The sequence below is a fragment of the Callionymus lyra genome, chromosome 18 (genome assembly GCF_982586985.1).
Source record: "Callionymus lyra chromosome 18, fCalLyr1.hap1.1, whole genome shotgun sequence".
NCBI classification, from domain to species: Eukaryota; Metazoa; Chordata; class Actinopteri; order Syngnathiformes; family Callionymidae; genus Callionymus; species Callionymus lyra.
Window position 1 is genome coordinate 19,406,394 of NC_141835.1, and position 26,925 is coordinate 19,433,318.

General features: G+C 41.6%; 2 protein-coding genes across 7 annotated transcripts; both read right to left on the bottom strand.

Moving 5' to 3' along the window:
- Nucleotides 1–1,511: 1,511 nt before the first annotated feature.
- Nucleotides 1,512–8,862, bottom strand: LOC148060867 (uncharacterized). 3 transcript variants are annotated; one of them, XM_087780035.1, is made up of 14 exons: nucleotides 7,913–8,862; nucleotides 6,876–6,934; nucleotides 6,252–6,318; nucleotides 5,952–6,018; nucleotides 5,677–5,839; nucleotides 4,990–5,096; nucleotides 4,820–4,902; nucleotides 4,113–4,285; nucleotides 3,734–3,834; nucleotides 3,542–3,671; nucleotides 3,113–3,478; nucleotides 2,867–3,040; nucleotides 2,608–2,795; nucleotides 1,512–1,773 (listed from the first exon to the last, which is right to left on the bottom strand). In XM_087780035.1, the coding sequence occupies exons 3-13, from the start codon at nucleotides 6,304–6,306 to the stop codon at nucleotides 2,640–2,642; spliced, it is 1,575 nt and encodes a 524-aa protein (XP_087636161.1). In that variant the 5' UTR covers nucleotides 6,307–6,318; nucleotides 6,876–6,934; nucleotides 7,913–8,862; the 3' UTR covers nucleotides 1,512–1,773; nucleotides 2,608–2,639. The 3 variants fall into 3 exon arrangements, with proteins under 3 accessions (XP_087636161.1, XP_087636162.1, XP_087636160.1); XM_087780036.1 differs by having other exon boundaries at nucleotides 6,542–6,934; XM_087780034.1 differs by having other exon boundaries at nucleotides 6,398–6,934.
- Nucleotides 8,863–14,183: 5,321 nt separating this feature from the next.
- Nucleotides 14,184–25,792, bottom strand: LOC148060868 (uncharacterized). 4 transcript variants are annotated; one of them, XM_087780038.1, is made up of 15 exons: nucleotides 25,070–25,792; nucleotides 24,033–24,091; nucleotides 23,409–23,475; nucleotides 23,107–23,173; nucleotides 22,832–22,994; nucleotides 17,978–18,084; nucleotides 17,808–17,890; nucleotides 17,101–17,273; nucleotides 16,783–17,028; nucleotides 16,451–16,551; nucleotides 16,259–16,388; nucleotides 15,830–16,195; nucleotides 15,593–15,757; nucleotides 15,334–15,521; nucleotides 14,184–14,454 (listed from the first exon to the last, which is right to left on the bottom strand). In XM_087780038.1, exons 3-14 carry the CDS (start codon nucleotides 23,461–23,463, stop codon nucleotides 15,366–15,368), a joined length of 1,812 nt encoding a protein of 603 aa, XP_087636164.1. In that variant the 5' UTR covers nucleotides 23,464–23,475; nucleotides 24,033–24,091; nucleotides 25,070–25,792; the 3' UTR covers nucleotides 14,184–14,454; nucleotides 15,334–15,365. The 4 variants fall into 4 exon arrangements, with proteins under 4 accessions (XP_087636164.1, XP_087636165.1, XP_087636163.1 ...); XM_087780039.1 differs by having other exon boundaries at nucleotides 23,699–24,091; XM_087780037.1 differs by having other exon boundaries at nucleotides 23,555–24,091.
- Nucleotides 25,793–26,925: the final 1,133 nt, after the last annotated feature.

Consider the following 26,925-nt stretch of genomic DNA (forward strand, 5'->3'; position numbering starts at 1 on the left):
AACAGAACATCCAGATACTTTCACTCCACTCCTGCCCCCGAACTCAGAATTGTACAATTTAATAGCCCGAGGGATGAATGAGTCCCTGAGTCTATTTGTTTTGCACCTGGGTAGGAGCATTCGTGCACTCATTCTGCTTCTCTGCTCACTGATGACAGTGTTCAGAGGATGACTGTCATCATCCATGATGGACAGTAGTTTGTTCAATGATATCCTCTCAGCAACTGTCACCAGTGAGTCCAGCTTCATTCCAACCACAGAACCAGCCCTCCTGATCAACCTGTCCAACCTGTTGACACTCCTCTTGGACACATTTCCACCCCAACACACCACAGCATAGAACAGGACACTGGCCACCACAGACTGGTAGAACATGCAGAGGAGCTTCTTGCAGATGTTAAATGATCGAAGCCTCCTCAGAAAGTACAGTCTACTCTGAACCTTCTTATACACATGGTCTGTGTTGCAGGACCAGTCCAGTTTACTGTCCATCCACACACCGAGGTACTTATAGTTGTCCACTATCTCCACCTCGTCGCCTCTGATGGACACTGGACGTGGCTTTGTCCTGGACCTCCCGAAATCCAAGACCAGCTCCTTGGTTTTTGTATGTACAGTAGCCTAGCGTTTTTCATGTTTATTTACCACAAAAACAAGCTAAACTTTCATTGAAAAACCATCGTTTTTAAGCCTAGCGTTATTTTCAATTTATCACAAAAAAAACATTTTCATTCAAGAATAGAGGGTAAATAATCAGTTTTTTGTATGTCAGGAGGGGGTGAAGGGAGGAGTCCCAACAGTGTCTACAGGAGCCCGATGTGTGCACCAATGCAAGTCTATGTAGGACCAAACGACCAATCGCGTGGTTGAACAAGCTTACTTTGGATCTTTCTTCGGGATATGGACCAATCGCAGTTGCTCAAACGAGACTTACTTACCAAGATGGCGGCGCTTTATACACATCCGTCTACAGTCGATGCGGCGTCTATGTATACATGTCTATGGAAACAGTGAGTGGTCGACTCATCGTACATTAACGGAATCAAATTGCTGTCAACCTACCAGTGGTTCTCCTGTCATGAGCCGCACTCTATTTGGAAAGTTTATCTAAAGTGTGCAATAAATTCCCCAAACGTCGTTAAGGAGGAAATAAACGTCCGGCTTTCGAATTATGACCATCAGTTGTATTTCCATTATCCCTGATTCTCTGAAATGAAATGTTTTAAATGTACGTTTGTTAATCTTATCATTTATTAGTTCATTTATCTTTGCAATATCTATTGATTGTTAAACGACTTAAGATTGTCACCCAATAAATGGGTTTTAAATTATTTTAAAAAAAAAAGCAGGTTTCAATATTTAAATATAATAACGAAATAATACAATTAAATAGAATTTGATTAACTCAGTGTCTCCCTAAGAATTACTCAAATATTGTGAGGCTATTGCACCAGGAAACATTGCTATACATATGTGAGGAAAAATCCAAGTGGTTTTCACGACGACCAATCTTGAGAAAATAAGCAATTAGAACTTTTTATTAAAAATAAATCAATTGAAAACCAGTATGACCTTCAGAACATACTTTAGAAAAATAAAGAAAAAAAACATTAAAAAAAAAAAATAGAACAAAATGGAAGAAAATCCCTTGTACATGGACGGCTTAATCATTTTAGTGCAGTTGTTTAAGGCATCAAGAGCTCTAAAAAACAATATGGGTCTGCAGACTCCATTTGAATCAGTGGTCAAGCTTCTTTGGGTCGGACGGTGAATCTGTGAAGACAAAGAATTCGAGAATATTAATAATATAAATACATACACATTTAGACAAATATTTTTGCCTGAATCAAAATCAAAACGCAACATTGTAACCAAGTTGGTATACAGTTGTCAGTCTGACCTACACAGTGATGCTTATGGTTTTTAAGTCCTGTCAAGCAGACTGGAAACACTCCCATTCTAATGAACTATTGGGTTTTTCCCATCAACCTCAATTAGTTCTTCTCTAAACATGTGGGGAAATCCTGTCAACTAAATAAAACCTGACAATAAACCCAGAAGTGATCTTGTTCATATCTGTCGATGACTCGAGTGTTTGCTGGAGTGAGTCTGCACACTCACACTCACCTGGACCGTCCAGGTATAGGGGCGACAAGCAGCTCAGGTACACCCATGTCCTATTCTCCTGCAACCAGCGCTGATGATAACCAATCATATCAGGGGAACAGGCTGACTGTATCCTCCTGTCCTCTTTTGCTGGCGGGACTAAATGAGTCTCTTTTACAGACGATGGAAAAGAACTTTCTGCAGAATTGGTCAGAAGCACCAAAGCATTGCTGATTGAGGTAAAACTGTATTATTGACACAGCTGATAAGATCAGATACACAGTATTTCAACTTTTTAAATCATAAAAACCTTTTGGTTTGTAATTATCAACCAATTTTAAGTTGATTTGTAAGACAAAAGACTATGTTTTCTGATCTCGGAGCAGGACCTTGAAACCAATGCACCCTCTAAAACCAGTGCAGATTTACAAGTCATCCACGTGGCAAGTATAAGTTAACACCGTGTCAGCTTTAAAGCACATGCACACCCTCTGTGCTCACCTCCTCTGGAGCCTACAAACGCCGTTGCACGGCTATTTTTTCTTTTTTCCACGGAGACCTCTCGGTTTGGTGCAGCTGAGTTTCCGTTTGTAAGATTTCCTCTGACTCGGGGATCTCAAGTTCTCCGACAGCTCAGAGTTCTCCTTCATCAGGGTGTCCAGCAGGGAGCGGGAAGATGCTGGCGACATCTGAGTTATAAGAAGTAGCTTTTTAGAAAAGGTTTTGTTTCTAAAAGCTTGGCCTAAGAGGCAGGAGGTACCTTGCTGTGTTGCAGTGAACCTCCACCCTGGAGGTCATTGAAAGGTCGCAAGGTAGAAGATGTCTGTTCAAATATCCTCACTGCTTTATCTAACTCGCCAAGCACTTCCAGATTTTCCTTCAGTTCCTGCATGCGCTGCTGCTTCTGCTGCTCCTGCTGCCTCAACATCTCCAACTGTAGTTAGTGGTGCGAGATATTCAAGTCATACAGATGGTCTGAACATTAAATAGAACTTTCAAGTCTTACCAGTTTGTTGTTCATCCGCTCCTGTCTTTTCTCCCCATCAATCTCCTCCTGCCTGCATCTTCTTCTCTCCTTCTCCCACTTATCATCCCACTCCTTTTCCTTCCCTTTCATCAGTTGAATTTTCTTCTCAAGTTCTTTTACCTCCACTTTTAAGAGCCCTGATCTTTCCCTCTCCGACTCAAAGGCCTGATTGCATTTTTGCATTTGGGTCCGAGTCTCAGCCAAGCGCTTCTCCAGCCAAACTCTGCGGGACTGTTCCATCTGTAGCTCACGTCTCAGGTTGCTGCAGGCTACATTCCCCTGCTCCACCTGACCCTTCAGTGTCATGACCTCTGACCTTTGTTGCTCACAAGATTCATGTTTGGCCTGCATGGGGAAGATGGTTACAGATTAAAAAAAGGAAAAGAAGGTGAAACCTGCGATACGAACCTCTCGCAGATGTCCCACCTCCCGCTCTCTGCGATGGTTCAAGACCCTTTCCTGCTCCAGTAGTTGCTCCATGTGTTCAACTGTGGTTTGGGCACTCTTCAAAGCTTCCTGCTCTTCTTCTATAGTCGACCTACGACAGAAATCAAAACTTGAAATTACAATACAAAATACCCCAAAAAAAGAAAACTGCACCTCAGTGACTGTATTTTACTCCTTTGCTCTTGTTGCATTTCATGGGAACATTCCAACTGTTTCTGGCTCTCGTCGCTCTCACCATCCACTCTGGAGTCATTCTAGAGAAGAAAAAAAAAGCATATTTTTACAGGGATATATAAGCGTAATCAGAATATTGAATAATTGAATTGAATCATTTCTAAAATTAAAAACGATATGTATATATATATACAAAAATAAAATCAATTGAATTCAACCATTAAATACTAGGATGGCACTCATATACTTCTATTTACAAGTTACAATTCCCCCGATTCCACAAAGCCTGGGGAAAAACAAATCATCAGATGGTGATAACTTGGAGCTCACAAAAGGGATCCATGTGATTGATACATACCTGAAGTTCAGGTGACAAGAGGTCATCACTGAAGCTCATGCTGCCAGCAGCACTGTCTGTGTTCGTGGCAGGGTTCATGCCACGACAGCGGAGGTAGTTCACGAACTGAGCGTCGTGGCGCTCCGTCTGCTCCAGCTCTTCTCGCGACCTTGCTCCCAATTCAGAGCTCACGTCTGAAAATGAACGATGAAAATAATTTAAAAACTAATTTAATCAAATTATTTGCTCAGCCTCAAACACATTTGTAATTTTATTAAATAAGGTTGGCTCAGAATCAATGTCCATGTTAAGATAAAGTAAGGAAAAGAGATTATGGATGTCAACAATCATGACTTCAAATAAGATTGATGGCATTTGATGGGACAAACTGGGATATAATCAAAATAGACTGAGCAACTAATAATAATAATAATATAATAAGATAATGTTTTAAGATATATTTAGTTCGACCCCACGACTTGAACCGTTAAAAGATCTTGGGAGATTCACTCCTCTGCTCCAACACTACTCACTGCTGCCATATCCATCACTGGCCCATTCTGTTGCTGATAGAAGACGTCGAGCCAATTGGAGATGAAGGTGTCGTCAGATCTCCTATGTTCCTTTGATTTTACCGTAATTGATGTAGAAATTACATTGAAACTAATTCTTAAGAGGAAATAGATAAAATAATTCGGAAAAAAATATATCTATGTAACATTACTCACCAGAGTAACCAGTCCGTGTTGGCGCCGACTCAAATGCTTTGTCTAAAAATGTCCTCTTATGTTCCCTCTTTGACGTCAACAGCCTAGTGGGATGGAAGCAATAAAGCTGGTTGAGAATCGAAAAGGTTTTCACCTGAATTCCCTTCCTCCAAGTAGCAGATCACACTCACGCTTGTGGTTTGGTTTGATTGAAGGGTAGCGGTTGACTATTGCTGTATTTCTCTGTGAACATCTCCAGCAAGCGCCTGTAGTGTTCCTTGTTGTTCTGCTTGATGGCCTGCGACAGTTCACACAAGAGTTAGACTGGGTTGCACTGGTGCCAAAGAATAAAGACTCATTGTCGTCAGTTTCAAATCGAAGCTTATTTAAGCTACAGTAAACATTATATATATTATTACTGCAATTAGCAATAACAACTGCACCTTATCTTACCACCTGCCATTACCTTCCAGATTGACATGTTTTAAGGCATGTGCTAAATAATAATAAATAAAATTAACTATGGTCTACAACCTGTGTAGCAGCATTACTAAGATTTATTAAAATGCTAGGGCAAAATAAAAACGTACAACTCCATTGATATCACATGCATCGGAGGACAGAAGGGAGACAAAACAGCTAAAGGTGCAGCAGCCGTTTTAAGAGAACAATAAAATAAAAACTGTGATTATGAGTTTGTGTTCAACTACTTTATATTATCCGAACAGAATCTCATTTTTAAACAAAAATAAATAACAACAGGCTAATTACTTAAAAAAGCAATACTCTTTTAGCGAATAGAAAATGAATACCTCGAATAATAACATAGTGCAGTTTACAATCAATATTCTACAGATAATAGTATAAAGCAAAATGACCTCTTCCACGGTCAGACTTGGCTTGTTAAGACGGTTGTGTCCAAGTGCTGTGCAGTTCCGGTCACGGTTCTGTGATCCGACTTTAAGGGAGGGTCGTGAGGGGAGGAGCTTGAGGGAACCTTTCCGCTCCATGTCCGGGAGGCCAGCAGAGGTCACTGTACCACTATGAATGGTCAAAATATAATTCAGAATCGAAAGAAAACATCGATTTAAAACAACGGTCTTGGTGAATCCATCAGAGTCCAAGGTTTGATTTCAAACAACAAACCACTTGCCTGAACCTCCTGGCCAAAGGAGGCGAAGAAGTCTGCAAAGACGACTTTCTCTCATTTCTCGTTTTATCTGCAAAAGAAAAAAAAACAAAAACATTTTTGTAAATTTAATTGAGCAATCCTCACATTATTAATTAGTTAAATATTTTATGAAACCAAACCACTGAAAATAGATACATTTAGGTCAACATGAACATACTACCAGAATCATGTTTTATCAAACATTTGCTTGTATTTACTTTATTGCATGTGGAATATATATTTTTTAAACCACAAAAAAAACAAAAAGGTGTTGTTAGTTACCCATCCTCCATTCAGTATTGAATCGCCAAGAAGTCTGTAGCTCATCTATTCCCATAAGAGACACACCCTGGTATTGGAAAGGAAAAACATGTTTTTAATATACCTTTTTAAGCGTAACTTTTACTTATTAAATATGCATGTAATACCCCTTAAATAAAGCTTGGTTCTTTGCGCACTTTTTCTCAGTTGCTGTATGGAATTGCTATTAAAATAAAGACTGATAGAACCGGTGGAACAGCATATATGTCACTCAATTTTTTTGACTAAGAATACAATATGTAAGTACGAACCTTTTTGTTTGTTCGGGGGCAGCAGTGGAGTGAGAGTATCTGGATGTTCTGTTCTATGTTAGTCTTTGTATCCTTTGTCTTTGTTGTTTTTCTTTGACCTATGTTCTTTGTCTTTACCTTTAGACTTAGATTGTGTCATCTTGTTCTTTCTCTTTATGTTCTTCTTCTTAATTTATTTTTTATTTATTATTTTTTATTGTTTATGAAAAATTGCTGGCTATCGGAAAAAAACAATTTCCCGAAGGAGACCTCCTGCGCTGAGGTGACCTTGAGTGTCCAGAATGGTGCCTTGAAATAAAATCTACTGTTATCACTTAGTCTTGGACACACAAACCTCGCCTTCTTCTCTTCGGCTCTATTGGGTCCCTCTGGCCAACGCTGGCAGCATCAACACTGTTGGAATAAAAAAAAAAACAAGATCAATTGTGAGGATTAACCAAAATATGATACAAGTCGTGATTAGGTTAAATATTGAAATGTCGACTTAAAAAAAAATAGCATTTATACCTGATCCGGTTTTTAACCCATAGATACTTTGAGCTATAATATAAGTATTATTTGAGTAAGATGAATGTTTCCAAGATGAATGCCACATTATAAATGCACATATTTCCTTGATGGCCTGCGACATTTCACACAAGAGTTAGACTGGGTTCCACTAGTGCCAAAGAATAAAGACTCATTGTCGTCAGTTTCAAACCGAAGCTTATTTGAGCTACAGTAAAAATTATAAATATTATTACTGCGATTAGCAACAACAACTGCACCTTATCTCACCACCGGCCCTTACCTTCCAGATTGACATGTTTTAAGGCATGTGCTTAATAATAATAAATAAAATTAACTATGGTCTACAACCTGTGTAGCAGCATTACTAAGATTTATTAAAATGCTAGGGCAAAATAAAAACAAAGTACAACTCTTGACTTTAACATTTATAACTGTGAATGTTAAACCTGAACCAGATACTGAATAAAGCCAGAATGCAAAATATTAAAAATACATACTATCCGAGTTTAAGGAAAACAAGGCACACAGCTTTAGTTCTGTACCATTGGGTTCCAAAACCTCCTGAGGGATCAATAAAGTTTTACCTTTTACCTTACCTTATAATTCTACCAATTTCTGACGTTAAAAAACTCTTTAGGTTGGCGGACGCAAATACATTTATTAAGAAGCAATACCTTTTTAAGCGTAACTTTTACTTATTAAATATGCATGTAATACCCCTTAAATAAAGCTTGGTTCTTTGCGCACTTTTTCTCAGTTGCTGTATGGAATTGCTATTAAAATAAAGACTGATAGAACCGATGGAACAGCATATATGTCACTAAATGTTTTTGACTAAGAATACAATATGTAAGTACGAACCTTTTTGTGGAGATTCTGGATGCTGAGGAGATGTAAATTGTGTTTTCAACTGCTCTATTTGTTCATTCTGTTGGGCCAGCTGTCCTTGAAGACTTCCCAGCTTGAGTTTCAAATGTTGGTTCTTAGTTTGCAGATTAGCCAGTTCACAGTATTTTCTCTAGAATAGAGATATTCATCCAGAGATTAGCAAAAAAGCATGAAAACAAGTAAATGTAGGATCATATCATCATTTTCTGAGTTCGGGGGCAGGAGTGGAGTGAGAGTATCTGGATGTTCTGTTCTATGTTAGTCTTTGTATCCTTTGTCTTTGTTGTTTTTCTTTGACCTATGTTCTTTGTCTTTATCTTTAGACTTAGATTGTGTCATCTTGTTCTTTCTCTTTATGTTCTTCTTCTTATTTTATTTTTTATTTATTATTTTTTATTGCATGTGTGCAGCCTACTCCCATCAGTATTTGTGAATGGCTGTCAAAGCGCTTTATGACCCTCGTCGAGAAAGGCGCTATTTAAGTAGACATTATTATTATTATTATACTGCATTTCTGTGTGATATTAATGGTTTCTATAGCCGTGGAGTCATAATGATGGCATTAAGAGGTGGATTAGTTCATATTGGACACCAGTGACGGCCTACGTGTGAAATGCACGGCCCGCCACTGCAATCTGAAGATATTTTATCACCGTTATTTGTCTATTGTACATTGTATTCCATATACAGTTTTTTTTTAAATTTTTTTATTGTATATGTTCTTATGTTCATCTAATAAAACATTAGAACACGCATTATATCAAGTTGTCTGACGTTTATAGTGTTCCTTTAATTCTAGTGGGGATGTATCGTTTCTCTTGCATTCATTTTGATCCATACCGGTTATTCCCACAGGTTTAAAAACCTCGTCATCTGTCCAAAACATGTCTACTCGCTCACAACAGTGACATTCTGTGTTGCAACATACACCAGAGTTTTGCCGACGTGAAGAGGAACAGAACTCGCTTGGATCAGTTTGAGGAAAGTTGTGGAGTGACCCCCTGACAAAAGATCAGCTGTGTTGATGTCTTAACCAAATGTTTCCTAGATTTATTTATGTTTGTTTAATCTGAGCTTGGCGTTGCTTAGACACACAGCCTGCGGGGCACTGAACCAGAGGAGGGGACACACGTCCAGCCGCCGAGCTGAGTCGCAGACCAAACCACTCAATGTGTCCTGGGGCAGCCTATGGAGCTAGAAGCCGTTAGCAGCCGCGGTACTAACATTCCCTCTCTGTGCCTTGTTGCCGCTTGTCCGCTCCTCCAGTTCTGTCCCCAGTTCACGAAATCATCTGTTTTTGCTGTACACTAGTACAATTTTGCTCTACACCAGATAACTACACCTTATGTTTTAACACTCATGGAGTAATTTTACACAGAACTTCTCCTTTAAGTGCAAAAACACATTTCACATAATGGCAGATTAATAACGAAGCAAGACAAAAATCTGGAGTAGTACTAAAGTAAACCAATCTTAAAAAAAAGCATATCAAAACACAGATGCACTGAAACTGCACAATCACAACATTGTCACCAATGATGCATTTTTTTCCATGAAATTTTAACTTGAGAAGCAAGTGCAAACAAGTGCCTCAGCACATTTCCGAAAGTCAACATTAACCGAAAAAAAGTGAACAGGTGAATGGGTGGGCATGTTTGTGTGTGTATTAGCACCCTTCAAGACAGCAACTTTCCCAATTTGCACTTTTGGGGAGAGCTTGATCCCATCCAGTTCAAAGAAAAGTTTCTGAAATACCTCAAATGTGTATGCAGCAGGACAGTTTTGATGGGTAAACAAGATTGAGGGTGTAGATCAGTCCCATAAGCATCACGCAAGCATTGACACAGTTGCGACATCCCGACAGCATCTCCACGCCTTCAAGGATGACGGATGCGTCCACCGGATCGTCTCCATCAGCACCAGGACTTTAACGATGTACAGCGACATCACTGCGGCTGTCCCGCTGCATACAATCAACAAAAATGACAATATTGTATTAGACAAACAAATTATTTAAATCATTTCAAAAATCAAAAAACATATAACCGTTCATCATTTGAAGTTTCTACTCTTTTCATCAGCAGGGCACAAATGATATATACTTAGTCTTCGCTGAGGATGAGACCATCAACGTCGTGCAGATTCCCTCTGATGGTTACTCGTGACATTTGTAATGACTTGTGAACAATTGTTTGATATGAAACCTGCAATAAAGCACAATTTGATGAATGTCATTTTGAATAATGCTCCCATAGTATTCATCCCAACCATCAATGCAGTTGTAACATCAGAGATGCCTATAATTGATACCATTGAATGCTAAAAAAATGAAAATAGAATAGAATTGAAAATGTTTATTCATCCCCAGAGGGGAAACACACTTTTACAACAGCACAGTTGAAAAAAATAAAGTGCAAGGAAAAAAGAAATAATAAAAGAGATAATAAAAAAAAAATAAAAGTAAAACAATCTTAAAAATATACAAATTATTTACAATATTGGAAATTTAACACTATTAACAAAATAAAATAAAATAAAATAAAATAAAATAAAATAAAATAAAATAAAATAAAAAAAAATAAAATAAAATGAAATGAAAAAAAAAATAAATAAATAAAATAAAATGAAATAAGTAGGTAGTCCATCGTCCATGCTGCCAGCTGTGTCCCAACTCCTGCGTCCTCCATCTTCTTCCTTAGCAGCGCCGACTGGATGGTGTTGAAAGCACTTGAGAAGTCAAAAAACATGACTCTCACAGTGCTACCGGCGGCTTCCAGATGAGTCAGTGCCCGGTGCTGCAGGTAGATGACGGCGTCATCCACCCCCATCTTTGGCCTGTAGGCGAACAGCAGCGGATCCAACGCAGAGCTCACCGTCGTGCGTAGATGGCGGAGTACCAGCCTCTCCAAGGTCTTCATCAGATGGGAGGTCAGGGCGACTGGTCTGAAGTGGCTTGGCTCCTTCGCGTGCACCGCCTTGGGAACCGGAACCACACAGGAGGTCTTCCACTGGACCGGGACCTTCTCCAGTTTGAGGCTCAGGTTGAAGATGTGTGTGACCAACTCACAAAGTTGATCAGCACAGTCCCTGAGCAGTCTGGGGCTGAGTCCATCTGGACCGGCAGCTTTCCTGATCTTCAGTCGCCTTAATTCTCTCCTCACCTGTTCAGATGTAACAGAGAGAGGTGGCTGTGTAATAAAGTTATATGATAACTGTATATCTTTTAGTATGACAGGTTGATAAAACCTGGGATGAACCAGTTTAGGTGGAGGTGGAAGGACTCCGGGGACGTGGAGCCACGGGCACACCTGTAGCATGGCAGCTCCACGCCTTTCCTCAAGGTGCCCGTCTTCACGTTCAAAGACACACCCTTGGGTTCCTGAATAAATGGCACGTTTCTCCGCTGCTCCTTCCACATTTGCTGGATCCGCTCGTGGTCCCTTCAACAAAATGCCCAAAGTTTCCTTCCCGCTCGCGCTGTCAAACAGACTGATCAGCAAACCGATCGAGAACCGAAAATGGAGTTTCCCGTACACAGCAGGCAGAGTTAGTGAGACAGTGGAGACAAGTGTCTGTCCTGAGCAAATTCCTTCCCTTCCCCCCAGCTTTGTTGTGCAAAACACTGGCCATCCAAGGTGTTAAAAACACCCCCCCTCACACACACCTCTGCAGACAACAAGAAGTGTTGAAAAACAACAATCGAACAATGGAAAATGGACAGAAAAAACTAAGTTATAACTTGACTTTTGAAAGTAACAAGTTAAAGAACAGTGTACTGTAATGACATAACTGGTCACACACACGCACTTTCATTCAGGAGTAGAGGGTAATAAATATTTTCTAATGTAGAGGAGCCTTGCGTTTTCCTTGTTGATTTACCACAAAAACAACTTGAACTTTCATTATACAGTAGAGCGTAACAACTACCTTTTTAATGTACAGTAGCCTTGCGTTTTTTTTAACGTTTATTCACCACAAAAACAAGCTAAACTTTCATTGAAATCTAGCGTTGTTATTGTTAGTTGGTGTGGAAGATGCCATCCTTCACCTCCTGCATCGGACCTACTCCCACTTGGATAAAGGAAGCGGTTCAGTGAGAATCCTGTTCCTGGAGTTTTCTAGTGCCTTCAACACTATCCAACCCACTCTGCTGCAGGACAAACTGACTAAGATGCATGTGGACCCTGGTCTGGTCTCCTGGATTACGGATTATCTTACTGATCGACCACAGTATGTCAGGCTTAAGGATATCAAGTCTGACACTGTGGTGTGCAGTACAGGAGCACCTCAGGGGACAGTACTGGCCCCTCTCCTCCATCTACACTTCAGACTTCTGCTACAACTCAGAGCTGAGTCTCGTCCAGAAGTATGCTGACGACACTGCCATTGTTGGATGTATCAGGGACAACAGCGAAGACGAGTATAGGAGTCTGATAAGTGACTTTGTGGACTGGAGTGAGAGGTCTTGGACTTCTGGAGGTCCAGGACAAAGCCACGTCCAGTGTCCATCAGAGGCGACGAGGTGGAGATAGTGGACAACTATAAGTACCTCGGTGTGTGGATGGACAGTAAACTGGACTGGTCCTGCAATACAGACCATGTATATAAGAAGGTTCAGAGTAGACTGTACTTTCTGAGGAGGCTTCGATCATTTAACATCTGCAAGAAGCTCCTCTGCATGTTCTACCAGTCTGTGGTGGCCAGTGTCATGTTCTATGCTGTGGTGTGTTGGGGTGGAAATGTGTCCAAGAGGAGTGTCAACAGGTTGGACAGGTTGATCAGGAGGGCTGGCTCTGTGGTTGGAATGAAGCTGGACTCACTGGTGACAGTTGCTGAGAGGAGATCATTGAACAAACTACTGTCCATCATGGATGATGACAGTCATCCTCTGAACTCTGTCATCAGTGAGCAGAGAAGCAGAACGAGTGCACGAATGCTCCTACCCAGGTGCAAAACAAATAGACTCAGGGACTCATTCATCCCTTGGGCTATTAAATTGTACAATTCTGAGTTCGGGGGCAGGAGTGGAGTGAGAGTATCTGGATGTTCTGTTCTATGTTAGTCTTTGTATCTTTGTCTTTGTTGTTTTTCTTTGACCTATGTTCTTTATCTTTATCTTTATACTTAGATTGTGTCATCTTGTTCTTCCTCTTATGTTCTTTTCTTATTTTATTTTTTATGAATTATTTTTTATTGTTTATGAAAAATTGCTGGCTACTGGAAAAAACAATTTCCCAAAGGAGACCTCCTGAGGGATCAATAAAGTTTTACCTTACCTTACCTTAATTTATCACAAAAACAACCCACACTTTCATTCAAGAATAGAGGGTAAATAATAGGTTTTTGTATGTACAGTAGCCTAGCATTTTTCATGTTTATTTACCACAAAAACAAGCTAAACTTTCATTGAAAAACCATCGTTTTTAAGCCTAGCGTTATTTTCAATTTATCACAAAAAAAACATTTTCATTCAAGAATAGAGGGTAAATAATCAGTTTTTGTATGTCAGGAGGGGGTGAAGGGAGGAGTCCCAACAGTGTCTACAGGAGCCCGATGTGTGCACCAATGCAAGTCTATGTAGGACCAAACGACCAATCGCGTGGTTGAACAAGCTTACTTTGGATCTTTCTTCGGGATATGGACCGATCGCAGTTGCTCAAACGAGACTTACTTACCAAGATGGTGGCGCTTTATATACATCCGTCTACAGTCGATGCGGCGTCTATGTATACATGTCTATGGAAACAGTGAGTGGTCGACTCATCGTACATTAACGGAATCAAATTGCTGTCAACCTACCAGTGGTTCTCCTGTCATGAGCCGCACTCTATTTGGAAAGTTTATCTAAAGTGTGCAATAAATTCCCCAAACGTCGTTAAGGAGGAAATAAACGTCCGGCTTTCGAATTATGACCATCAGTTGTATTTCCATTATCCCTGATTCTCTGAAATGAAATGTTTTAAATGTACGTTTGTTAATCTTATCATTTATTAGTTCATTTATCTTTGCAATATCTATTGATTGTTAAACGACTTAAGATTGTCACCCAATAAATGGGTTTTAAATTATTTAAAAAAAAAAAGCAGGTTTCAATATTTAAATATAATAACGAAATAATACAATTAAATAGAATTTGATTAAGTGTCTCCCTAGGAATTACTCAAATATTGTGAGGCTATTGCACCAGGAAACATTGCTATACATATGTGAGGAAAAATCCAAGTGGTTTTCACGACGACCAATCTTGAGAAAATAAGCAATTAGAACTTTTTATTAAAAATAAATCAATTGAAAACCAGTATGACCTTCAGAACATACTTTAGAAAAATAAAGTAAAAAAACATTAAAAAAAAAATATAGAACAAAATGGAAGAAAATCCCTTGTACATGGACGGCTTAATCATTTTAGTGCAGTTGTTTAAGGCATCAAGAGCTCTAAAAAACAATATGGGTCTGCAGACTCCATTTGAATCAGTGGTCAAGCTTCTTTGGGTCGGATGGTGAAACGGACGAATCTGTGAAGACAAAGAATTCGAGAATATTAATTGAAACCAAACTATTTCAGGGTGAATACCATTGATTGAAGGGAAAGCCAATATAAATACATACACATTTAGACAAATATTTTTGCCTGAATCAAAATCAAAACGCAACATTGTAACCAAGTTGGTATACAGTTGTCAGTCTGACCTACACAGTGATGCTTATGGTTTTTAAGTCCTGTCAAGCAGACTGGAAACACTCCCATTCTAATGAACTATTGGGTTTTTCCCATCAACCTCAATTAGTTCTTCTCTAAACATGTGGGGAAATTCTGTCAACTAAATAAAACCTCCCAATAAACCCAGAAGTGATCTTGTTCATATCTGTCGATGACTCGAGTGTTTGCTGGAGTGAGTCTGCACACTCACACTCACCTGGACCGTCCAGGTATAGGGGCGACAAGCAGCTCAGGTACACCCATGTCCTATTCTCCTGCAACCAGCGCCGATAACCAATCATATCAGGGGAACAGGCTGACTGTATCCTCCTGTCCTCTTTTGCTGGCGGGACTAAATGAGTCTCTTTTACAGACGATGGAAAATAACTTTCTGCAGAATTGGTCAGAAGCACCAAAGCATTGCTGATTGAGGTAAAACTGTATTATTGACGCAGCTGATGAGATCAGATACACAGTATTTCAACTTTTTAAATCATAAAAACCTTTTGGTTTGTAATTATCAGCCAATTTTAAGTTGATTTGTAAGACAAAAGACTATGTTTTCTGATCTCGGAGCAGGACCTTGAAACCAGTGCACCCTCTAAAACCAGTGCAGATTTACAATTCATCCACGTGGCAAGTATAAGTTAACACCGTGTCAGCTTTAAAGCACATGCACACCCTCTGTGCTCACCTCCTCTGGATCCTACAAACGCCGTTGCACGGCTATTTTTTCTTTTTTCCACGGAGACCTCTCGGTTTGGTGCAGCTGAGTTTCCGTTTGTAAGATTTCCTCTGACTCAGGGATCTCAAGTTCTCCGACAGCTCAGAGTTCTCCTTCATCAGGGTGTCCAGCAGGGAGCGGGAAGATGCTGGCGACATCTGAGTTATAAGAAGTAGCTTTTTAGAAAAGGTTTTGTTTCTAAAAGCTTGGCCTAAGAGGCAGGAGGTACCTTGCTGTGTTGCAGTGAACCTCCACCCTGGAGGTCATTGAAAGGTCGCGAGGTAGAAGATGTCTGTTCAAACATCCTCACTGCTTTATCTAACTCGCCAAGCGCTTCCAGATTTTCCTTCAGTTCCTGCATGCGCTGCTGCTCCTGCTGCCTCAACATCTCCAACTGTAGTTAGTGGTGCGAGATATTCAAGTCATACAGATGGTCTGAACATTAAATAGAACTTTCAAGTCTTACCAGTTTGTTGTTCATCCGCTCCTGTCTTTTCTCCCCATCAATCTCCTCCTGCCTGCATCTTCTTCTCTCCTTCTCCCACTTATCATCCCACTCCTTTTCCTTCCCTTTCATCAGTTGAATTTTCTTCTCAAGTTCTTTTACCTCCACTTTTAAGAGCCCTGATCTTTCCCTCTCCGACTCAAAGGCCTGATTGCATTTTTGCATTTGGGTCCGAGTCTCAGCCAAGCGCTTCTCCAGCCAAACTCTGCGGGACTGTTCCATCTGTAGCTCACGTCTCAGGCTGCTGAAGGCTACATTCCCCTGCTCCACCTGACCCTTCAGTGTCATGACCTCTGACCTTTGTTGCTCACAAGATTCATGTTTGGCCTGCATGGGGAAGATGGTTACAGATTAAAAAAAGGAAAAGAAGGTGAAACCTGCGATACGAACCTCTCGCAGATGTCCCACCTCCCGCTCTCTGCGATGGTTCAAGACCCTTTCCTGCTCCAGTAGTTGCTCCATGTGTTCAACTGTGGTTTGGGCACTCTTCAAAGCTTCCTGCTCTTCTTCTATAGTCGACCTACGACAGAAATCAAAACTTGAAATTACAATACAAAATACCCCAAAAAAAGAAAACTGCACCTCAGTGACTGTATTTTACTCCTTTGCTCTTGTTGCATTTCATGGGAACATTCCAACTGTTTCTGGCTCTCGTCGCTCTCACCATCCACTCTGGAGTCATTCTAGAGAAGAAAAAAAAGCATATTTTTACAGGGATATATAAGCGTAATCAGAATATTGAATAATTGAATTGAATCATTTCTAAAATTAAAAACGATATGTATATATATATACAAAAATAAAATCAATTGAATTCAACCATTAAATACTAGGATGGCACTCATATACTTCTATTTACAAGTCATACAACTATAAAAACCACAAACAAAAGTGTGTGAAGGAAAACTACTAACGTCTGTGCGTCTCTGCGCCAGCAACTCTCTCAGAGCGATCACGGTCTCTTGCAGAGCCCTCTTCTCCTGCTGCCAGGTCATCGGTGCGACATTGCTTGAATCACCGCGATGATCCAGAAAACTAGAACACGCCTCGGCATGATTCAGTGACAGCGACCCCAGATCTGACACGAAAGCTTGAGAGGAGGATGTAGCGGGACGTTGGGAGAGAGTAAGAAATCGGCATCTCCCCCGATTCCACAAAGCCTGGGGAAAAACAAATCATCAGATGGTGATAACTTGGAGCTCACAAAAGGGATCCATGTGATTGATACATACCTGAAGTTCAGGTGACAAGAGGTCATCACTGTAGCTCATGCTGCCAGCAGCACTGTCTGTGTTCGTGGCAGGGTTCATGCCACGACAGCGGAGGTAGTTCACGAACTGAGCGTCGTGGCGCTCCGTCTGCTCCAGCTCTTCTCGCGACCTTGCTCCCAATTCAGAGCTCACGTCTGAAAATGAACGATGAAAATAATTAAAAAACTAATTTAATCAAATTATTTGCTCAGCCTCAAACACATTTGTAATTTTATTAAATAAGGTTGGCTCAGAATCAATGTCCATGTTAAGATAAAGTAAGGAAAAGAGATTATGGATGTCAACAATCATGACTTCAAATAAGATTGATGGCATTTGATGGGACAAACTGGGATATAATCAAAATAGACTGAGCAACTAATAATAATAATAATATAATAAGATAATGTTTTAAGATATATTTAGTTCGACCCCACGACTCGAACCGTTAAAAGATCTTGGGAGATTCACTCCTCTGCTCCAACACTACTCACTGCTGCCATATCCATCACTGGCCCATTCTGTTGCTGATAGAAGACGTCGAGCCAATTGGAGATGAAGGTGTCGTCAGATCTCCTATGTTCCTTTGATTTTACCGTAATTGATGTAGAAATTACATTGAAACTAATTCTTAAGAGGAAATAGATAAAATAATTCGGAAAAAAATATATCTATGTAACATTACTCACCAGAGTAACCAGTCCGTGTTGGCGCCGACTCAAATGCTTTGTCTAAAAATGTCCTCTTATGTTCCCTCTTTGACGTCAACAGCCTAGTGGGATGGAAGCAATAAAGCTGGTTGAGAATCGAAAAGGTTTTCACCTGAATTCCCTTCCTCCAAGTAGCAGATCACACTCACGCTTGTGGTTTGGTTTGATTGAAGGGTAGCGGTTGACTATTGCTGTATTTCTCTTTGAACATCTCCAGCAAGCGCCTGTAGTGTTCCTTGTTGTTCTGCTTGATGGCCTGCGACAGTTCACACAAGAGTTAGACTGGGTTGCACTGGTGCCAAAGAATAAAGACTCATTGTCGTCAGTTTCAAATCGAAGCTTATTTAAGCTACAGTAAACATTATATATATTATTACTGCGATTAGCAACAACAACTGCACCTTATCTTACCACCTGCCCTTACCTTCCAGATTGACATGTTTTAAGGCATGTGCTAAATAATAATAAATAAAATTAACTATGGTCTACAACCTGTGTAGCAGCATTACTAAGATTTATTAAAATGCTAGGGCAAAATAAAAACGTAGAACTCCATTGATATCACATGCATCGGAGGACAGAAGGGAGACAAAACAGCTAAAGGTGCAGCTGTGGCGGGCACTAGGACCTGCGCGGTTTCATCTCACCCATCAGGGTGTTGTGTCTGGGCAAGACACCTGCAGTTGGTTTTGCTGAGTGAAGAATAAAGTTGTGTTCGACATCCTTCTCTGCTTCTTCACTCTTACCACATTGGTGACCCCGTTTTTGAGCATGTTTGGTGACGAAGACCACGGAGTTTCCTCCTCCGACGTGTCTCGCTCACCTGCGCAGCCTGCCCCCGCCTCCGCTGTTAAACTCCCGAACTTCTGGCAAAGTGATCCCGCGTCCTGGTTCCAGCATGTCGAGGCGCTGTTTCACCTTCGCGGAGTTACCGACGATGACTCCAAGTATTACCTGGTCGTGTCTGCACTCGATCAACAGACGACTCGTCGCTCCATGGCGCTGCTTAGAGATCCGCCACAACGTCACAAGTATGTCGCGCTCAAAGATCTTCTGCTCCGGAGATTTTCTCTCTCGGCGGCCGAGAGGGCAGAACGACTGCTGTCCTTGTCGGGTCTGAGCGACGGGTCGGCGGTGGATTTGATGGACAGAATGCTTTCTCTAATGGGACCAGATGAAGGTGGATTTCTTTTTCTTCATTTGTTCCTGCGTCAACTTCCTCCTCCTGTGCGCGCTGCACTGGCAAACTCCGCGTGCTTGACCGCGGGAGACTGTCGTGCTCTGGCCGAAGAAGCGGATCGTGTCCTGCTGGCGACAACACAGTTCCACGTGCAGAGTGTCTCCACTGTTCCGGAGGTCGGCGACGCTGGAGTGGTGGCGGGAGTGAGAAAGAGGCGCGAGAGCAGCTGGTGTCATTTCCATCAGCGTTTTGGCCGCAGAGCACGACGATGTGTTCCACCTTGCTCTTTTGAGGCTTCGGGAAACGCCAGCGCCAGCACCCAGTAGCAGCTGTGGGTTCTGGTGACCATGAAGAGCTGCTGTTCATCAAAGATTCAGTCTCCGGGACTCGTTTTTTGGTGGACTCGGGTTCTCAGAAAAGTTTGCTCCCTGCGACCCACCGGGACTTGAAGACTCAGGGATGTGGGTTGCAGTTGAGCGCAGCAAATGGATCTAGCATCTCAACTTTTGGATCGAGGTTCGTGACTGTGAATTTTCAGGGACACACATTCAAGTGGGACTTTGTAGTAGCTTCAATTACTGTTCCTATTATTGGCGCAGACTTCCTGTGTGCAAATGGGTTACTTGTAGATGTTGCTAACAGGCGTTTGATTCATTCTGTGTCTTTCACCACTTTTCCATGTGTTACTGGGGGATCTGTGCATGTACCACACGCTAACTTTTTAGCTGCGGGCATGTTTATCAACGGTTACTTGCTGAGTTTCCATCGCTTACTAAACCTGCTTTTTCGGCTGCAGTGGCCCGCCATGGTGTGGAACATTATATTCCAACAGTTGGTCCTCCAGTGTTTGCACGTGCACGTCGTCTTGATTCCATGAAAATGTCCATCGCCAAAGAAGAGTTTGCCACCATGGAACGTTTAGGCATAGTCAGGCGTTCTGACAGCCCGTGGGCCTCGCCTCTTCACATGGTACCTAAGGCTGATGGCTCGTGGCGACCGTGTGGTGACTTTCGGCGTCTAAATAACATCACTTCGCACGGCCGTTATCCTGTTCCACACATTCAGGACTTTTCTGTACACCTAGCCGGTGCTAGTGTGTTTTCAAAAGTGGACCTGGTGCGCGGTTATCACCAAGTTCCGGTGCATGCAGACGATGTAGCAAAGACCGCAGTAATAACCCCGTTTGGGTTATTTGAGTTCCTCCGCATGCCTTTTGGTCTTAAAGGCGCAGCGCAGACATTTCAGAGATTGATGGACTCTGTTTTGCGGGACCTCGCTTTTGTGTTTGTCTATCTTGACGACATATTGGTGGCTAGCACGTCGGCTGAAGAGCACATAGACCACCTGAAGCAGGTTTTTCAGCGGCTCGAGCAACATGGCTTGATTATCAATAATACCAAGTGTCAATTTGGTCTGCACGTTATTGATTTTTTAGGCCACCACGTTTCGGCAGAAGGTGCGGTTCCCTTGCCATTAAAAGTTCAGGCCGTCGCGGAATTTCCCTTGCCCAGCACGACTAAAGGCCTTCAGGAGTTTCTGGGCATGGTCAATTTTTACAATCGTTTTCTTCCCCATGCCGCCCACATCCTGAAGCCCCTGTACGACGCTTTGCGCAAGCGGGCAGCTAAGGATCCTGTCGACTGGACCCCGGAACGGATCCAGGCCTTCGAGTCGGCCAAATCGGCCTTAGCTCGAGCAACCCTCCTAGCACACCCTAAACCGGCTGCGCGTTTATCGTTGTCAACAGACGCTTCGGACATAGCTGTGGGAGCTGTGGTTGAGCAGCATGTTGGAGGTGTGTGGCAGCCTCTAGCGTTTTTTGGCCGCAAGCTTCGAGACAGTGAATGCAGGTACAGTGTTTTTGACCGAGAGTTACTGGCACTGTACCTGGCTACACGCCATTTTCGGTTCTTGCTCGAAGGTCGGCCTTTCACCGCGTACGTGGATCATAAACCTTTGATGTTTGCTATGTCGAAGGTCTCTGAGCCCTTGTCAGCCCGTCAACAGCGCCATCTTGCCGCCGTTTCAGAATTCACGACCGATATTCGACATGTAGCTGGGAAGTCTAACCACTGCCGGATTGTTTGTCACGTGCGCTGGTGTGCCCTGTTCAGCTGGGGTTTGATGTCTCAGCCATGGCTGCTGACCAAGCCACCGACCCAGATATTGTTTCTCTCCGATCGGGAGATACAAGCCTTAAGCTGGAGGAAGCTGTGGTTCAAGAAGGTGGTCCCGTGCTCCTCTGCGACGTTTCTACCGGTCGCCCACGGCCCCTTGTTCCGATAGTTTGGCGTCGTCGTGTTTACAATTCGGTACACTCCCTCTCACATCCCGGGGTTAAGGCATCAGTCAAGATGGTCAGTGCTAGATTTGTCTGGCCAGGGCTACGCAGGGATGTTAAGGAGTGGGCAGCCGCTTGTGTTGCGTGTCAGCGGGCGAAAGTCCACACACACACGAAGGCCCCGCTTGAGCCTTTTCCTATTCCTGCCAGGAGGTTTGATCATGTGCATGTGGACTTGGTTGGTCCATTGCCGCCATCGCAAGGTTTCACTCACCTGTTCACCATGGTGGATAGAACAACTCGGTGGCCTGAAGTTGTCCCTCTTTCCTCCACGACCTCTGCAGACGTTGCGCGAGCGTTCCTCTCAACCTGGGTTGCTCGTTTTGGGGTGCCCTCTGATATAACATCCGACAGGGGCCCCCAGTTCGTTTCAGAGTTGTGGTCGACTCTAGCGAGATCCTTAGGCGTGCGGACACACCGCACTACAGCGTACCACCCGCAGTCGAACGGCATGTGCGAAAGGTTCCACCGGTCGTTAAAAGCAGCCTTACGCGCTACGCTTACGGATTTGAACTGGGTGGATCGATTACCCTGGGTTTTGCTTGGGTTACGTTCCGCTCCGAAAGAGGATCTTGAGGCATCCGCCGCGGAGTTGGTCATTGGACAGCCCCTGCGCATCCCTGGGGAATTTTTGCATGTTAACTCTGCTCCACAGTTCCGTGTGACCGATAGTTCGGACGGAGCTAGGGTCCCGGGACCTGTTCATCACTGTTTCCCTAAAATATTTGTGCCTGTTCAGCTACAGAATGCTCTTTTTGTTTTTGTGCGTCATGATGCGCACCGCACACCACTTCAACCGCCATACGATGGACCTTTTAGGGTTCTTGAGCCAGGCCCAAAGTATTTTGTGTTGGACATGGGGGGCCGAAGAGAGCATGTGACTGTTGACCGGCTCAAGCCTGCTCACATGGTGGCTGATGAGATTTTGTCCCCGGCACAGGTTCCCCGTCGGGGCCGACCGCCTTCCAAGAGAGTGACTGAAGCTGCTCAGAGTGTGGACACTGGTGCTGAAGCTCACTCTTCAGCAGACGGACGACGCAGCCGTTTTGGGAGGCTTATAAAGGCACCATATAGACCCTAAGTTTTCCCTTCTGGGTGTTCTGGGGGGGTGGTGTGGCGGGCACTAGGACCTGCGCGGTTTCATCTCACCCATCAGGGTGTTGTGTCTGGGCAAGACACCTGCAGTTGGTTTTGCTGAGTGAAGAATAAAGTTGTGTTCGACATCCTTCTCTGCTTCTTCACTCTTACCACACAGCAGCCGTTTTAAGAGAACAATAAAATAAAAACTGTGATTATGAGTTTGTGTTCAACTACTTTATATTATCCGAACAGAATCTCATTTTTAAACAAAAATAAATAACAACGGGCTAATTACTTAAAAAAGCAATACTCTTTTAGCGAATAGAAAATGAATACCCCGAATAATAACATAGTGCAGTTTACAATCAATATTCTACAGATAATAGTATAAAGCAAAATAACCTCTTCCACGGTCAGACTTGGCTTGTTAAGACGGTTGTGTCCAAGTGCTGTGCAGTTCCGGTCAGGGTTCTGTGATCCGACTTTAAGGGAGGGTCGTGAGGGGAGGAGCTTGAGGGAACCTTTCCGCTCCATGTCCGGGAGGCCAGCAGAGGTCACTGTACCACTATGAATGGTCAAAATATAATTCAGAATCGAAAGAAAACATCGATTTAAAACAACGGTCTTGGTGAATCCATCAGAGTCCAAGGTTTGATTTCAAACAACAAACCACTTGCCTGAACCTCCTGGCCAAAGGAGGCGAAGAAGTCTGCAAAGACGACTTTCTCTCATTTCTCGTTTTATCTGCAAAAGAAAAAAAAAAAAAAAAACATTTTTGTAAATTTAATTGAGCAATCCTCACATTATTAATTAGTTAAATATTTTATGAAACCAAACCACTGAAAATAGATACATTTAGGTCAACATGAACATACTACCAGAATCATGTTTTATCAAACATTTGCTTGTATTTACTTTATTGCATGTGGAATATATATTTTTTAAACCACAAAAAAAACAAAAAGGTGTTGTTAGTTACCCATCCTCCATTCAGTATTGAATCGCCAAGAAGTCTGTAGCTCATCTATTCCCATAAGAGACACACCCTGGTATTGGAAAGGAAAAACATGTTTTTAATATACCTTTTTAAGCGTAACTTTTACTTATTAAATATGCATGTAATACCCCTTAAATAAAGCTTGGTTCTTTGCGCACTTTTTCTCAGTTGCTGTATGGAATTGCTATTAAAATAAAGACTGATAGAACCGGTGGAACAGCATATATGTCACTCAATTTTTTTGACTAAGAATACAATATGTAAGTACGAACCTTTTTGTTTGTTCGGGGGCAGCAGTGGAGTGAGAGTATCTGGATGTTCTGTTCTATGTTAGTCTTTGTATCCTTTGTCTTTGTTGTTTTTCTTTGACCTATGTTCTTTGTCTTTACCTTTAGACTTAGATTGTGTCATCTTGTTCTTTCTCTTTATGTTCTTCTTCTTAATTTATTTTTTATTTATTATTTTTTATTGTTTATGAAAAATTGCTGGCTATCGGAAAAAAACAATTTCCCGAAGGAGACCTCCTGCGCTGAGGTGACCTTGAGTGTCCAGAATGGTGCCTTGAAATAAAATCTACTGTTATCACTTAGTCTTGGACACACAAACCTCGCCTTCTTCTCTTCGGCTCTATTGGGTCCCTCTGGCCAACGCTGGCAGCATCAACACTGTTGGAATAAAAAAAAAAACAAGATCAATTGTGAGGATTAACCAAAATATGATACAAGTCGTGATTAGGTTAAATATTGAAATGTCGACTTAAAAAAAAATAGCATTTATACCTGATCCGGTTTTTAACCCATAGATACTTTGAGCTATAATATAAGTATTATTTGAGTAAGATGAATGTTTCCAAGATGAATGCCACATTATAAATGCACATATTTCCTTGATGGCCTGCGACATTTCACACAAGAGTTAGACTGGGTTCCACTAGTGCCAAAGAATAAAGACTCATTGTCGTCAGTTTCAAACCGAAGCTTATTTGAGCTACAGTAAAAATTATAAATATTATTACTGCGATTAGCAACAACAACTGCACCTTATCTCACCACCGGCCCTTACCTTCCAGATTGACATGTTTTAAGGCATGTGCTAAATAATAATAAATAAAATTAACTATGGTCTACAACCTGTGTAGCAGCATTACTAAGATTTATTAAAATGCTAGGGCAAAATAAAAACAAAGTACAACTCTTGACTTTAACATTTATAACTGTGAATGTTAAACCTGAACCAGATACTGAATAAAGCCAGAATGCAAAATATTAAAAATACATACTATCCGAGTTTAAGGAAAACAAGGCACACAGCTTTAGTTCTGTACCATTGGGTTCCAAAACCTCCTGAGGGATCAATAAAGTTTTACCTTTTACCTTACCTTATAATTCTACCAATTTCTGACATTAAAAAACTCTTTAGGTTGGCGGACGCAAATACATTTATTAAGAAGCAATACCTTTTTAAGCGTAACTTTTACTTATTAAATATGCATGTAATACCCCTTAAATAAAGCTTGGTTCTTTGCGCACTTTTTCTCAGTTGCTGTATGGAATTGCTATTAAAATAAAGACTGATAGAACCGATGGAACAGCATATATGTCACTAAATGTTTTTGACTAAGAATACAATATGTAAGTACGAACCTTTTTGTGGAGATTCTGGATGCTGAGGAGATGTAAATTGTCCTTTCAACTGCTCTATTTGTTCATTCTGTTGGGCCAGCTGTCCTTGAAGACTTCCCAGCTTGAGTTTCAAATGTTGGTTCTTAGTTTACAGATTAGCCAGTTCACAGTATTTTCTCTAGAATAGAGATATTCATCCAGAGATTAGCAAAAAAGCATGAAAACAAGTAAATGTAGGATCATATCATCATTTTCTGAGTTCGGGGGCAGGAGTGGAGTGAGAGTATCTGGATGTTCTGTTCTATGTTAGTCTTTGTATCCTTTGTCTTTGTTGTTTTTCTTTGACCTATGTTCTTTGTCTTTATCTTTAGACTTAGATTGTGTCATCTTGTTCTTTCTCTTTATGTTCTTCTTCTTATTTTATTTTTTATTTATTATTTTTTATTGCATGTGTGCAGCCTCCTCCCATCAGTATTTGTGAATGGCTGTCAAAGCGCTTTATGACCCTCGTCGAGAAAGGCGCTATTTAAGTAGACATTATTATTATTATTATACTGCATTTCTGTGTGATATTAATGGTTTCTATAGCCGTGGAGTCATAATGATGGCATTAAGAGGTGGATTAGTTCATATTGGACACCAGTGACGGCCTACGTGTGAAATGCACGGCCCGCCACTGCAATCTGAAGATATTTTATCACCGTTATTTGTCTATTGTACATTGTATTCCATATACAGTTTTTTTTTAATTTTTTTTATTGTATATGTTCTTATGTTCATCTAATAAAACATTAGAACACGCATTATATCAAGTTGTCTGACGTTTATAGTGTTCCTTTAATTCTAGTGGGGATGTATCATTTCTCTTGCATTCATTTTGATCCATACCGGTTATTCCCACAGGTTTAAAAACCTCGTCATCTGTCCAAAACATGTCTACTCGCTCACAACAGTGACATTCTGTGTTGCAACATACACCAGAGTTTTGCCGACGTGAAGAGGAACAGAACTCGCTTGGATCAGTTTGAGGAAAGTTGTGGAGTGACCCCCTGACAAAAGATCAGCTGTGTTGATGTCTTAACCAAATGTTTCCTAGATTTATTTATGTTTGTTTAATCTGAGCTTGGCGTTGCTTAGACACACAGCCTGCGGGGCACTGAACCAGAGGAGGGGACACACGTCCAGCCGCCGAGCTGAGTCGCAGACCAAACCACTCAATGTGTCCTGGGGCAGCCTATGGAGCTAGAAGCCGTTAGCAGCCGCGGTACTAACATTCCCTCTCTGTGCCTTGTTGCCGCTTGTCCGCTCCTCCAGTTCTGTCCCCAGTTCACGAAATCATCTGTTTTTGCTGTACACTAGTAAAATTTTGCTCTACACCAGATAACTACACCTTATGTTTTAACACTCATGGAGTAATTTTACACAGAACTTCTCCTTTAAGTGCAAAAACACATTTCACATAATGGCAGATTAATAACGAAGCAAGACAAAAATCTGGAGTAGTACTAAAGTAAACCAATCTTAAAAAAAAGCATATCAAAACACAGATGCACTGAAACTGCACAATCACAACATTGTCACCAATGATGCATTTTTTTTCCATGAAATTTTAACTTGAGAAGCAAGTGCAAACAAGTGCCTCAGCACATTTCCGAAAGTCAACATTAACCGAAAAAAAGTGAACAGGTGAATGGGTGGGCATGTTTGTGTGTGTATTAGCACCCTTCAAGACAGCAACTTTCCCAATTTGCACTTTTGGGGAGAGCTTGATCCCATCCAGTTCAAAGAAAAGTTTCTGAAATACCTCAAATGTGTATGCAGCAGGACAGTTTTGATGGGTAAACAAGATTGAGGGTGTAGATCAGTCCCATAAGCAT